At 38.5% G+C, this 14,155-nt stretch overlaps 1 protein-coding gene across 1 annotated transcript in view; it reads left to right on the top strand.

Annotated features, from left to right (window-relative positions):
- LOC309615635 (uncharacterized protein) overlaps window positions 1–14,155 on the top strand; it is a gene marked incomplete at its 5' end in the record, with an annotated part of 609,457 nt that overhangs the window by 247,991 nt on the left and 347,311 nt on the right. The window contains one exon of the mRNA XM_082365667.1: window positions 12,866–12,994. Coding sequence (XP_082221793.1) covers window positions 12,866–12,994 — 129 coding nt within the window. The remainder of the gene's footprint in view (window positions 1–12,865; window positions 12,995–14,155) is intronic.

Genomic DNA, 14,155 nt, shown 5'->3' with positions numbered 1-14,155 from the left:
TTGTAAATAGTGCTGCGATGAACATTGTGGTACATGTATCTTTTTGAATTATGGTTTTCTCATGGTATATGCCCACTAGTGCATATGACCCAGTAGTGCTGGGTCATATGGCAGTTCTATTTTTAGATTTTTAAGGAACCTCCATACTGTTCTCCATAGTGGCTGTATCAATTTACATTCCCACCAACAGTGCAGGAGCTTCCCTTTTCTCCACACCTTCTCCAGCATTTATTGTTTGTAGATTTTTTTGACGATGGCCCTTCTGACCGGTGTGAGGTGATACCTCATTGTAGTTTTAATTTGCATTTCTCTAACAATTAGTGATGTTGAGCAGCTTTTCATGTGCCTCTTGGCCATCTGTATGTCTTCTTTGGAGAAATGTCTATTTAGGTCTTCTGCCCATTTTTGGATTGGGTTATTTGCTTTTTTTTGATATCGAGATGCATGGGCTGCTTGTATATTTTGGAGATTAATCCTTTCTCAGTTGCTTCATTTGCAAATATTTTCTCCCATTCTGAGGGTTGTCTTTTCGTCTTGTTTATGGTTTCCTTTGCTGTGCAAAAGCTTTTAAGTTTCATTAGGTCCCATTTGTTTATTTTTGTTTTTATTTCCATTTCTCTAGGAGGTGGGTCAAAAAGGATCTTGCTGTAATTTATGTCAAAGAGTGTTCTGCCTATGTTTTCCTCTAAGAGTTTTATACTGTCTGGCCTTACATTTAGGTCTTTAATCCATTTAGAGTTTATTTATGTGTATGGTGTTAGGGAGTGTTCTAATTTCATTCTCTTACATGTAGCTGTCCAGTTTTCCCAGCACCACTTATTGAAGATTCTGTCTTTTCTCCATTGTATATTCTTGCCTCCTTTGTCAAAGATAAGGTGACCAAATGTGCATGGGTTTATCTCTGGGCTTTCTATCCTGTTCCATTGATGTATATTTCTGTTTTTGTGCCAGTACCATACTGTCATGATTACTGTAGCTCTTTAGTAGTCTGAAGTCAGGGAGCCTGATTCCTCCAGCTCCATTTTTCTTTCTCAAGATTGCTTTGGCTATTCGGGATCTTTTGTGTTTCCATACAAATTATAAAATTTCTTGTTCTAGTTCTGTGAAAAATGCCATTGGTAATTTGATAGGGATTGCAATGAACCTGTAGATTTCTTTGGGTGGTATAATCATTTTCATGATGTTCATTCTTCCAATCCAGGAGCATGGTATATCTCTCCATCTATTTATGTCATGTTTGATTTCTTTCATCAGTGTTTTACAGTTTTCTGAGTACAGGTCTTTTGTCTCCTTAGGTAGGTTTATTCCTAGGTATTTTAATCTTTTTGTTGTGATGTTAAATGGGATTGTTTCCTTAATTTCCTTTTCTGATCTTTCATTGTTAGTGTACAGGAATGCAAGAGATTTCTTTGCATTAATTTTGTATCCTGCAACCTTACCAAATTCATTGATTAGTTTTAGTAGTTTTCTGGTGGCATCTTTAGGATTTTCTAGTATAGTATCATGTCAAGGGCAAACAGTGACAGTTTCACTTTTTCTTTTCCAGTTTGTATTCCTTTTATTTCTTTTTCTTTTCTGATTGCCGTGGCTAGGACTTCCAATACTATGTTGAATAATAGTGGCAAGAGTGGACATCCTTGTCTTGTTCCTGATCTTAGAGGAAATGCTTTCAGTTTTTCACCACTGAGAATGATGTTTGCTGTGGGCTTGTCGTATATGGCCTTTATTATGTTGAGGTAGGTTCCCTCTATGCCCACTTTCTGGAGAGTTTGTATTACAAGTGGGTGTTGACTTTTGTCAAAGGCTTTTTCTGTATGTATTGAGGTGGTCATATGGTCTTTATTCTTCAATTTGTTAATCTGGTGTATCACATTGATTGTTTTGCATATATTGAAGAATCCTTGCATCCCTGGCATAAATCCTACTTGATCATGGTTTATGATCTTTTTAATATGCTGTTGGATTCTGTTTGCTAGTATTTTGCTGAGGATTTTTGCATCTATGTTCATCAGTGATATTGGTCTGTAATTTTCTTTTTTGTGGTATCTTTGTCTGGTTTGGTATCAGGTTGATGTGACCTCATAGAGTGAGTTTGGGAGTATTCCTCCCTCTGCAATTTTTTGGAAGAGTTTGAGAAGGATAGGTGTTAACTCTTCTCTAAATGTTTGATAGAATTCACCTGTGAAGCCATCTGGTCCTGGACGTTTGTTTGTTGGAAGATTTTTAATTACAGTTTCAATTTCATTACCTGTGATTGGTATGATTATATTTTCTAATTCTTCCTGGTTCAATCTTGGAGAGTTGTATGTTTCCAAGTATTTGTCCATTTCTTCAAGGTTGTCCATTTTATTGGCATGTGGTTGCTTGTAGTAGTCTCTTATGATCCTTTGTATTTTTGTGGTGTCAGTAGTAATCTCTCCTTTTTTATTTCTAATTTTATTGATTTGAGTCCTCTCCCTTTTTTTCTTGGTGAGTCTGGCTAAAGGTTTATAAATTTTGTTCATCTTCTCAAAGAAGCAATTTTTAGTTGTATTGATCTTTGCTATTATTTTCTTCATTTCTATTTCATTTATTTCTGCTCTGATCTTTATGATTTCTTTCCTTCTACTAACTTTGGGTTTTCTTTGTTCTTCTTTTTCTAGTTGCTTTAGTTGTAAGGTTAGATTTTTATTTGAGATTTTTCTTGTTTCTTTTTTTAAAAAATTAATTAATTAATTAATTAATTTTTGTTTTTGGCTGTGTTGGGTCTTCGTTTCTGTGCGAGGGCTTTCTCTAGTTGCGGCAAGCGGGGGCCACTCTTCATCGCGGTGCGCGGGCCTCTCACTATCGTGGCCTCTCTTATTGCGGAGCACAGGCTCCAGACGTGCAGGCTCAGTAGTTGTGGCTCATGGGCCTAGTTGCTCTGCGGCATGTGGGATCTTCCCAGACCAGGGCTCGAACTCGTGTCACCTGCATTAGCAGGCAGATTCTCAACCACTGCACCACCAGGGAAGTCCTTTTCTTATTTCTTGAGGTGAGCTTGAATTGCTATGAACTTCCCTCTTAGAACTGCTTTTGCTGCATCCCATAGGTTTTGGATCGTCGTGTTTTCATTGTCATTTGTTTCTAGGTATTTTTTAATTTCTTCTCTGATTTCTTCAGGGATCTCATGGCTATTTAGCAGTGCACTGTTTAGCCTCCATGTATTTGTGTTTTTTACAGTTTTTTTCCTGTAATTGATTTCTAATCTCATAGCGTTGTGGTTAGAAAAGTTGCTTGATATAATTTCAGTTTTCTTAAATTTTCCAAGGCTTGATTTGTGGCCCAAGATGTGATATATTTTGGAGAATATTTCATGTGCTCTTGAGAAGAAAGTGTATTCTGCTTTCGGGTGGAATGTCCTAAAAATATCAATTAAGTCTCTCTGGTCTCTTGTGTCATTTAAAGCTTGCGTTTCCTTATTGATTTTCTGTCTGGGTGATCTGTCCATTGGTGTAAGTGAGGTGTTAATATTCCCCGCTATTATTGTGTTACTGTCGATTTCTTCTTTTATGGCTGTTAACATTTGCCTTATACATTGAGAAGCTCCTATGTTGGGTGCATAAATATTTATAATTGTTATTTTTTTCCTTGGATTGACCCCTTGATCATTATGTAGTGTCCTTCCTTATCTCTTGTAACAGTCTTTATTTTAAAGTCTATTTTATCTGATATGAGTATTGCTACTCCAGCTTTCTTGTGATTTCCATTTGCATGGAATATCTTTTTCTATCCCCTCACTTTCAGTCTGTATGTGTCCCTAGGTCTGAAGTGCATGTCTTTTAGACAGCATATATAAGGGTCTTGTTTTTGTAGGCATTCAGCCAGTCTGTGTCTTTTGGTTGGAGCACTTAATCCATTTACATTCAAGGTGATTATTGATATGTATGTTCCTATTACCATTTTCTTAATTGTTTGGGTTTGTTTTTGTAGGTCTTCTTCTCTTGTGTTTCCTGGTTAGAGAAGTTCCTTTAGTATTTGTTGTAAAGCTGGTTTGGTGGTGCTGAATTCTCGTAGCTTTTGCTTGTGTATAAAGGTTTTAATTTCTCTGTCGAATCTGAATGAGATCCTTGCTGGGTAGAGTAATCTTGGTTGTAGGTTTTTCCCTTTCATCACTTTAAATGTATCCTGCCACTCCCTTCTGACCTGTAGAATTTCTGCTGAGAAATCAGCTGATAACCTTATGGGGATTCCCTTATATTTTATTTTTTGCTTTTCCCTTGCTGCTTTAAATATTTTTTCTTTGAATTTAATTTGTGTTAGTTTGATTAATATGTGTCTTTGTTTCTCCTAGCGTTTATCCTGTATGGGACTCTCTGTGCTTCCTGGACTTGAGTGGCTATTTCCTTTCCCATGTTAGGGAAGTTTTTGACTATAATCTCTTCAAATTCTTTCTCAGACCCTTTCTCTTTCTCTTCCTCCTCTGGGACCCCTATAATTCAAATGTTGGTGCGTTTAATGGTGTCCCAGAGGTCTGTTTTCATTCTTTTTTCTTATTCTGCTCTGAGGTAGTTACTTCCACTTTTTTATCTTCCAGCTCACTTATCCGTTCTTCTGCCTCAGTTATTCTGCTATTGATTCCTTCTAGAGTATTTTTAATTTCCGTTACTGTGCTGTTTGCTCTTTAGTTTTCTAGGTCCTTGTTAAATGATTTCTTGTATTTTCTCCATTCTGTTTCTGAGATTTTGGATCATCTTTACTATCATTACTCTGAATTCTTTTTCAGGTAGGTTGCCTATATCATCCGCATATATTTGGTCTTGTAGGTTTTTACCTTGCTCCTTCATCTGTAACATATTTTTTTGTCATTTCATTTTTTTTTGATGGGTGGGGTGTATTCTTGTCTTACTGGTTGTTTGGCCTGAGGTATCTAGCACTGGAGTTTGCGAGTATTTGGGTAGAGCCGGGTCTTGGTGTTGAGATGAGGATCTCCAGGAATCCTCACTCCAATGAACATTTCCTGGGGTCTGAGGTTCTCTGTTACTCCAGCAGTTTGGACTCGGCACTCTCACCACAGGAGCTCAGGCCTGACCCCCAGCCTGGGAACCGAGATCCCTCAAGCAGAACGGTGCCAGTCACTGGGGGTTCCTCCCATCCCCTTAGTTGTCCGTAGTCCCCCACCAGTGTCTGGTAGGTGCCCTAGTTTTGCAGAGATGCGAATTCCACGTCCTCCTAGTCCACCATCTTGACTCTGCCCTAGAACTTAGGGCAAAAGTTCTATGTCCAAGATGGACAGCAGGAAGGAAATGGCATCCACTGCTGTTGCAGCAAGACCCCTGAAGCCTCTTTTATTTCAGTGCATGGTTCTCTTGTTGCCAGCGATGGCTGCACAGCTGTTTTCCATCCAACTACAATACTTTTTTCCTCCAGAAGGTTTTGCGATCAGGTGACAATTATATCTGGACAAAGGCATTTGGGGAAACTTGAAGCCAGGACAAATTTATCTAAGATCATTGTTGTTGCTTTTAAACATGTGGCCAGCCTTGCAAGTTTATGGATTGGCTCCCAAAGTTTGTGCTCTGTGACTACTCTTTCTTGACAGGTTAGCAATGGAGAAGAAGAGAGACGAAGGCCACACTCCTGGGAAGAGCCATGGGGTGTTGGTAGATTGAGGGGTGTGTGTGTGTGTGTGTGTGTGTGTGTGTGTGTGTGTGGTGGGGTGTGTGGCTGTTGCTGGAGAAAGATGATTAAGTATAGGAGAGAAGGGAATGGCTGCCACACTTTTATATTTGGAAGCAATTTCAAAACCTGTATGTAGAGATTGCTATGCATGGGTATAACTGGGAAAAGCCTCAGAAAGTTGCACGCCTTGGACCAGTTTCTATTTCTTCCGAGAGAATGCCTGTATGGGTATGGTAAGTGGCCTCTGGATGTTCATGAATATGGATGTTAATGTCTTCTCTTCCTGGGGCTAGAACTCAGCCTGAGTGTGGCATTGGCCTTGACTGTGTGTGGATGGTGCAGGGTTTGTGCTGATGTAGGAGACCTTCATGACTGACCCAACCTCTGTCATTGCCAAAATGTTCACAAGGACTATGCATCCTTTGCTCCAGAACAGCTGCTTTCATATGTCAGTAGTGGTGTATCTACACAGGTGGAAAGTCCCAGACACTCACCTGTCACCAAATCCTGGTGAGCTTTTCTAGGGCCCTTGCCTCTCTCCCTCTCTTGGGTGACAAAGGTGTGAATTGTGTGGGGTTCAACTGAGGTGTTTTATTGAAATAGATGGTTTTGTTTCATTAGCCTCTATTTGGAAATGGGGATTGCAGAGGTCTTTTCTTATTGTTTGGTGTTATAAACATATGCAGGTGAGGAAGAGCAGAGGAAAGCAGTTCAGGAACTTAAAAAGGGTGGACAGATTCCTAAAATGTTAGCTCTGTGGTTCCATCTCGTAAGCCAAGTCTGACTGGCTGAGACACAACCAAAAGAATAGTAGGAAATTTAATTAGAGGAATGAGTAAAAAAAAAAAAAAAAAAAGAATGAATATGAAAACCTGAACCTCTGAACACTTAGAGACTTCTGGAATTAAAAATACCCCAGAAATAGTTTTTTCTGACACTGCCTTGCAGATGAGCAAATAGAATGAAGATGTCCCAACATCTAACCTGCTTTCTAGCTTAGGGCACATCATTAGAGAGCCTGGGAAGTTGGCCTTGAATCTAGGACCTTTGACTGGAAGAGATGGGGGTTTGCTTAAGAGCCTCCAGCTTTGTGCTCCTGCCTTGGGGACATCTTCATTCAGTATCATTAAGTATGTTATTCTCCCCAGAGAGGAGCTGCCCAGATGATCCTAGTGATATCTAGGCAGAGATGATACGATATCTAACTTTTTATGTAATGAAAACTTTTTTTACTGTGTATTTCTGCATTGAGACTATTTTGTTATAGTGATTTAAGTTCTTTTGTCTTTTTCTTTTAAATCATTGCCCTGTATAGTATTATCTTCTCTTTTTTCTCACATTTCACATTTTCTGTTTTAACTTTTGCTTTCCAGTATCTGTTTCATGTGGTGATGATGAGGGTGACAATGACAGAAAATGGTTACATAGCAATCACTGTGTACTAAGCACTGTTCTAGGTGCTTATGTATGTAACCTATGGAGGCCTGTTGTTATCCCCCTTTTATAAATGTACGTGTACTCAGACATTTTCTTTTGATTAAAATAGATTTTAATTCTGATTTTTATTCGCTTTTCACCCCAAGTTTTAGTTCCTTTCAAGTTTATCATTCTTAAACTTTTATTGCTAAAATTCTTTCTATTTTAAGGTCTATTGTCCATTATTTTCCATTTTCCTCTTATTTTTGTATTTTACTTGCTGAACTACATTTAATAATTATTTTCTTTTTTGCTGCCTTAGGTTTAATATTATTTGTGTATTTTAGTCCATCTTTTAAAAATTCTTCCTTCCATACAGGAGACTGAGAAAAAGTTAAACAGTAGCAGGGGGTCATATTCAGACAAATCCAGGAAAGAGCCAACATTATGGGGGTTGGGGGGAAGATGGGGTTGAGACTGTCCCAGGCTAAATAAAAGAGACCAAAGATAATTAACCAAATATAACTTGTGAACCTTGATTAGATGCTGGTTCTAGAACAGTAACAACAAAAAAATCCAACCCAGCTAGCAAAGACATTCTTAGGGCTATTGAGAAGATTTGAATGTGGACTAGAATGATTGTTTATTTTGCTAGGTGTAATAGTGGTATGAGAGTTGTGTAGGAGAATCCTTACCCTTAGGCCATGCATGAGAGAGATGGATAAAGGAAATATGGCAAAATGTCAATGATTATTGAATCTAAACAAAAGATGTATAGCTGTTGACTTTACTATTCCTCAAATTTTCTGTAGATTTGAAACTTTTTGTGATAAAAGAAAATACAAACTAAGCAAAAGGCCCTTGTTGATTATCTATTTTATATATAGTAGTATGTATATGTTAATGCCAAACTCCTGATTTATCCCTCCCCCCACCTTTCCCCTTTGGTAACCATAAGTTTGTTTTTGAAGTCTGTGAGTCTGTTTCTGTTTTGTAAATAAAGTTCATTTGTATCATTTTTTTAGATTCCACATATAAATGATATCATTTGATATTTGTCTTTCTCTGTCTGACCTACTTCACTTAGAAGGATAATCTCTAGGTCCATCCATGTTGTTGCAAATGGCATTTTTTCATTCTTTTTTTATGGATGAGTAATCTTCCACTGTATATATGTACCACATCTTCTTTATCCATTCATCCATTGATGGACTTTTAGGTTGCTTCCATGTCTTGGCTACTGTAAATAGTGCTACAGTGAACATTGGGGTGCTTGTATCTTTTTGAATTATGGTTTTCTTTGGATAGATGCACAGGAGTGGGATTGCTGGGTCATATGGTAGTTCTATTTTTAGTTTTTTAAGGAACCTCCATACTGTTCTCCATAATGGCTGTACCAATTTACATTCCCACCAACAGTGTAGGAGGGTTCCCTTTACTCCACACCCATTCCAGCACTTAATAGACTTTTTGATGATGGCCATTCTGACCAGTGTGAGGTGATACCTCATTGTAGTTCTGATTTGTGTTTCTCTAATAATTAGCTATGTTGAGAATCTTTTCATGTGCCTTTTGGCCATGTGTATGTCTTCTTTGGAGAAATGTCTATTTAGATCTGCCCATTTTTTGATTGGGTTGTTTGTTTTTCTGATATTGAGCTGCATGAGCTGTTTGTATATTTTTAGATTATAAAAGTAATGCATGAGTATATGTTTATTATTAAAAAATACATTTTTTCCCTCCTGTGAATCTTCCACTTGGAATTCTAGTACTAATTCTATTCTTTGTGCAATCCCCTTGAACATGCTCCCTCATTCGTCTGGATCCTTCAAAGCAGCTCTACTACGCCCAGCTAAAAGGACTGAAAGGAAAGATAGGACCCCCATCACAGAATATTTGAAGTGGTTACTTACTAGGCCTGTATATGCATATTAAAATTCTCTGAGTTGTTATAGCAGCTGTTGCAACTGAAAATAATTCAGCAAACAGGATCATTTTCTGTGTAGTTTATGGGCTCAGGAACAGTCCAGAAGCATTGGTATTTGAGTTACTGTTAGCCTGCTCAGCCAATCTCCACATGTCACAGGCTGGTAATTTGATCTACAGCTCCCTTGAAGTGAATTTGCACTAAACACAGAAAGCTCTTTTTTTTTTCTCCCTTTTTGCCAAACATTAAATGGACTTTTATGTGTCCTTTTTTCCCCTTACAAAATCGTGATTTGATTCAACAAAAATATTACACACCTTCCTGAGGGTTTCGTATCCTTTTCTCACAGCCACACATTTTCTGCAGCTGCCTGCTCTCTGTTCACCAGAAGGCCTGAGTCCCTAAGATGGGGAGAGACTGGCTTTGAATATAGCTGGGCCTAAGAAAGCACAGATGGCACTGAGAAAAATATCTTCCAATGACTTTTCCTTTCAAGACTCTGGAAGTCTGCTGCTTCTCAGTGCTCTTATCATTGCTGCGAAGTTTTGATTTTTACAATCTCCAGTGGTGGCTTTCCAGGTGAATTAGAGCTGAAGCTGAAAGAGCCTCCTCTATTTAGAGAGCTGGAGGAGCCCTCTTCAGGAAGGAAGCAGCCCCACCTGGCCTCTCCTGACCACCTTCCAGCAGCCAGGGCCAGGGGCGTGTCTGATGATGGAGACATTTGGAACCACGTCAGCAGTGGAAGCTGGCGCTGTGTTTATTCCATCTGCAGATATGTGGGTTGTGGTGGGTAGGGCAGAAGGCCTGATGATGCCATTGACTCACCACCGTGCAATAGGTAGCCTGCTTTCCAGCCACTTTGCATGATATCCAGACTTCCTGGCAGTAAGACTGGTGGTTCATAGAGCCTGAAGCAGCACCTCTGAGCTCAATTGCTTCCAGTTTTTAATGATACCCTAACCAGAGGTTGAAATACCTAAGATAATAGTAGTCACAGTGATGTGCTTGGGTTACTGAAAACTGAAATTTGTTTTTTGCTGAAGACAGTTTGTCAGACAATTTAGTAACTTTTGTATCAGTAATATGAGGAGTCCTGTCTATCTAATTAGCCAGTTGTACTACAAGGGAAGATTAAATAGCTGTCTTCAGAGTCACTGAGTTCTTATAACATTTTAAGTTAAAATCCAATACTTTCTTCCCTAGAGACATCTAAACTTATTTGATCCAAGTTCAGGGATGACAAAAGCCATTGTGGTTTAGATGATACCTGTTTATGATTGACACAAATAAATAGTCACAAGTGTACATAATCTTGAGTTGTGGGATCTTGCTGTCCATCTGAAAGGCCATTGCATAAATCACAAATCTGTGCTTGTCTGGGGCACCCAAGTGGGGGGAAGTGGGAGTTTAGATTAGGATGGATGAACTTCAGGGTTCAAGCCACATACACACGATATCCTAATAAACAAAAGCACCAACTACTGTAATCTACTTCTTGATTTTTCAGGACAGAGATTGATTATGAAGAAGGCAAAAAAAAAAAAAAAAAAAAAAGGAAGAAAGAAAGAAAGAAAAAATCAACTCAGAAAACCAACCAAACAAAAAACAAAACCAGATATTTGATTATAACATTAATTTTGTGATCATTTCAAAGGGAGTATATAAGAGACATTAACTGGGTTCTAACTCTGGAACAGACAAGTCTCTGGCTTTGAACCCAACTCTGCAGAATGATGTCCCCCAGAAGGCCTTGCTTGTGCCTTGACACTTGACAGCCAATACCTGAGGAGTAGGTTTTTCTGAATCTTTCCATGGACAGATCTTGGAGGGCAGGCTCAGTGATCCTGGCCTTGCTCATGCCCTTACCAAAAGGAAGAAGGCAGTTTGAAGACTCCCCCAAACACTTAATGGAATTTTGGGATAAAATATTTAAAAGGTTAAAAAGCCTTTTTATAAGGAGGGAACTTCTGGTCTCCCTGTGGAAGATGACCAAATGCTATTAAAATATTCCCATTTCTGGTGAGTTAATCAATCCCCAAATATTTATAGCATGCCTTGCACGGTCAAAATCTGGATCCAAAATTGCTCATTAGAACAATTTCATCTGCAGAAAGAACTTACCTACATCAAATGGCAAGGTCGTAACTACACACAAGAGCAAACTGCACAGCCCCATTTTAGCAAAGTGCCTGTTTGCAGCTCGCTGTGGGGGGGAGTGTCCTCCAATCCAGACACTATACTAAGAAATTAGGTAATTCAATGACAATAATAATTTTAGCTGCAGCTTAAGGGAACTTTACAGCTTTAAAACAGGAAATGGAAAACAATAAGTAAGAAACTATAAAATAAATTGAGCAGACAGCTTTCTGTTACATTTTATACCCAGTGGTACATAGCATTTACTTTAGGAAATGACAGGCTTGTTTAGAAGGCCAGCAACTTCTGGAGTTTCCCCTCTTTTTTTTTAATTGAAATGGAAGTGGGAGCAGTGTTGGATACACTTAAGGCTTAGTTTTTTATTTTTAAGTTTCTAATTAGGGAGCTTTAGTATGTGTCTAAAAGTTTTTTTCTTTTCCTTTAATATTTATGTGCCATCTCATGGCAAAATAAATCTTTACTGTTGATTTGAATCTGGGTATTATTAGCCATGTTTTATTAAATGATTACAGTTAGCCAGGCCATATATTAAACACTACAATGCATTAGCTTATTTAATTAATTTAACATTATGATGTAGGTATTATTATTATCCACATTTTACAGATGAGGAAACTGAGGATCAGAAAAGTTACGCAGCTTGCCTAGGACACAGCTACTAGCAAGTATTGTACCAGGAACGCAGATCTACTTGTCCCCAGAGCCCAAGATCTTAATCTATTCTGCTTTTATTCTATATCATGAATTTCACAATCTGAAGTTTGGGAACTCCTGGGAAGCCATGGGACAATGTTTAAGAAATATTTAAGGGTGCTGTATACATTGCAACTCCCATGTTGAATCATGATTTCTTTTAAATAAAGTTTCTTTAAAATAAATGCGAGAGGGGTCTCTGACTAATGAACTCAGATCTCCAAACTGGCTGAAATTGTCACGTGCTATTCCTCCAACATTTGGGCTTTAATAGACGAAGTGTGAGTGACCACTCCCTTCCCTGGGCTTCAAGGACTTTAAAAATGTCCTGCCTGCCCTCAAAGTTAGAGAACTCTGATTTTCAGCATTGGTGGTGTGTGTTATCTGAATGGCAAGGGTCAGGGTGTAGGGGGAAGATGATAGGATCCGTAGTCTAAAGAAGATCTGGGAATCCTAGTAAACCCATTTCCTTAGAGTCTCAGTATTCTCACCTTTAATGGAAATGATATCAATACCTATTAAATCAGAGTGTTGCTAACATTAAATTAGACAATGCATGTGAGTGAAGTTTATGGGTTACTGTTTTTAGAGGTATTGAAGGTCTCCTCTACTGTTTGACCACATGTGGGCTGGTACTTAATATCCTCTCTTTCTAAGACCTGTTAAAGTCTTTTTTTTTTTTTTTTTGTCTGGAAGTGCTCTATCCTTCAGGATCCTGGCAGGAAACAGATGGTGCACTCATACTGGGAAGAGTTTAATAAAGGGACTTATTACAAAGGTGTGTGCTGGATTTAGGAAAAGCACTGAGGGATGTTGCAGTACCCCAGTAGGGAGCCATTACCAACCCTAAGTCTGAAGGGGCGAGCAGAAGGAGTGTTTACCAGAACCTAGAGTTTTTGGAGAAAACCGTCTGACAGGAACTGTGGCCTTTGGTGGAAGGATGCAGTCAAGCCACAGAAAACTACCAGGGAGAGATCTTGGGAAAAAAATTTCCTGACCTCACTTTTTTTCCCTTGCTTTGATCTCCTGCAGGTACTTACCACTGGCTGAATCCAAACGGAAGCCAGAAAGGAAGGGAACTCTTGATGAAGTCCATACAGGTCAGTTCCCAAGGCAGAGAGCAGAGGAGAAGAGTGGAAAGTGGATCTGGGCAAGCAGAAGGTATGGAGCACAGCCTCATGGCCTTCCAAACATGTTAACCAATAATCTTTATCACTCTGGTCAGATTTGGCTGAATCAACGGTAATGCAAAATTATGTTGTCTTTAGTGGCTCTACCTCCCCTTCTGTATTTTCTCCATTTTTAGAAACGTTCACTCTTCACTTCCAATCTGTCTTGTGTTCTTTTACTCCTCTAAGTCTTCTTGTGAAAAAAATGAACACAAGAAATTAATTCACACACTTAAATATCTTATGCCTAATTTTTATTTTTAAAAATGCATACTGATTTTCACTCCTGGGATGGCTAATTTGCTACCAAACTGACTTCAGATGAAAAATACAAAGAACTACCTGAAGGCACTGGAAAGTGAATAAATGCAAGAAGATTAGGGAGGGTGGTTGGCACTTGAAAGGACAAGACAAGGAATTCCTTCCCTTATTTATAGTTTTTTTAGCTTAAGAGTAGGCTGTAGGCAATGTCCATAGTCTTTCTGGCCTGAAGAACTAGAGGAACGAGTTGAGAGCAGCTACAGCCATTGAAAAGTGAGGGGGAAATCTCTAAAAGGAGAGAGTCCAAGAGGCGAGCCCTAAATTCTGTGTATAAACTTCCCAAATTCTTGGCTGATCCCTGAACCATGAATGTATGTGGCAGACTACAAGCAGCTCTGTAAAGGGTAAATGAACAAACTGAGATAAAAGCTGTTGCTCGAGAAACAGAGTACTTTTTAATTTATTTTTTTGCAAGTTTGCCAAAACAAAAATATCATACTCTTTGGGAGAAGTATAATATAATTCAGAGTCCTCACAAGAAATCATCTACAATATCCAGGATACCATCCAGAGTTACTGACACACACAAGAACAAGAACGGTGTTCTTGACCTATTCTTAAGAGAAAATATAATCAGTATAGATCAATCCTGAGGTGGCTCAGGTATTAGAATTATCAGACATGCATTTTAAAGCAGCGGTTCTAACAGTAATTAGGGGGAAATTTATATCTTTAAGGGCTTGTATTAGAAAAGAAGAAAATTATAAATTAATGATCTAAGGTACTAACCTTAGAAATCTAGAAAGACAGAGCAAATTAAACCCCAATTCAGTAAAAAGATGGAACCAATTAAGATTACAGAAATCAATGAAACTATGTTGGTTACAAGAGA

Source organism: Balaenoptera borealis, assembly GCF_965194805.1.
Source record: "Balaenoptera borealis genome assembly, chromosome: 18".
Taxonomy (NCBI): domain Eukaryota; kingdom Metazoa; phylum Chordata; class Mammalia; order Artiodactyla; family Balaenopteridae; genus Balaenoptera; species Balaenoptera borealis.
The sequence above is the reverse complement of the archived record's forward strand: the minus strand, read 5'-3'. Positions and strand labels throughout refer to the sequence as shown.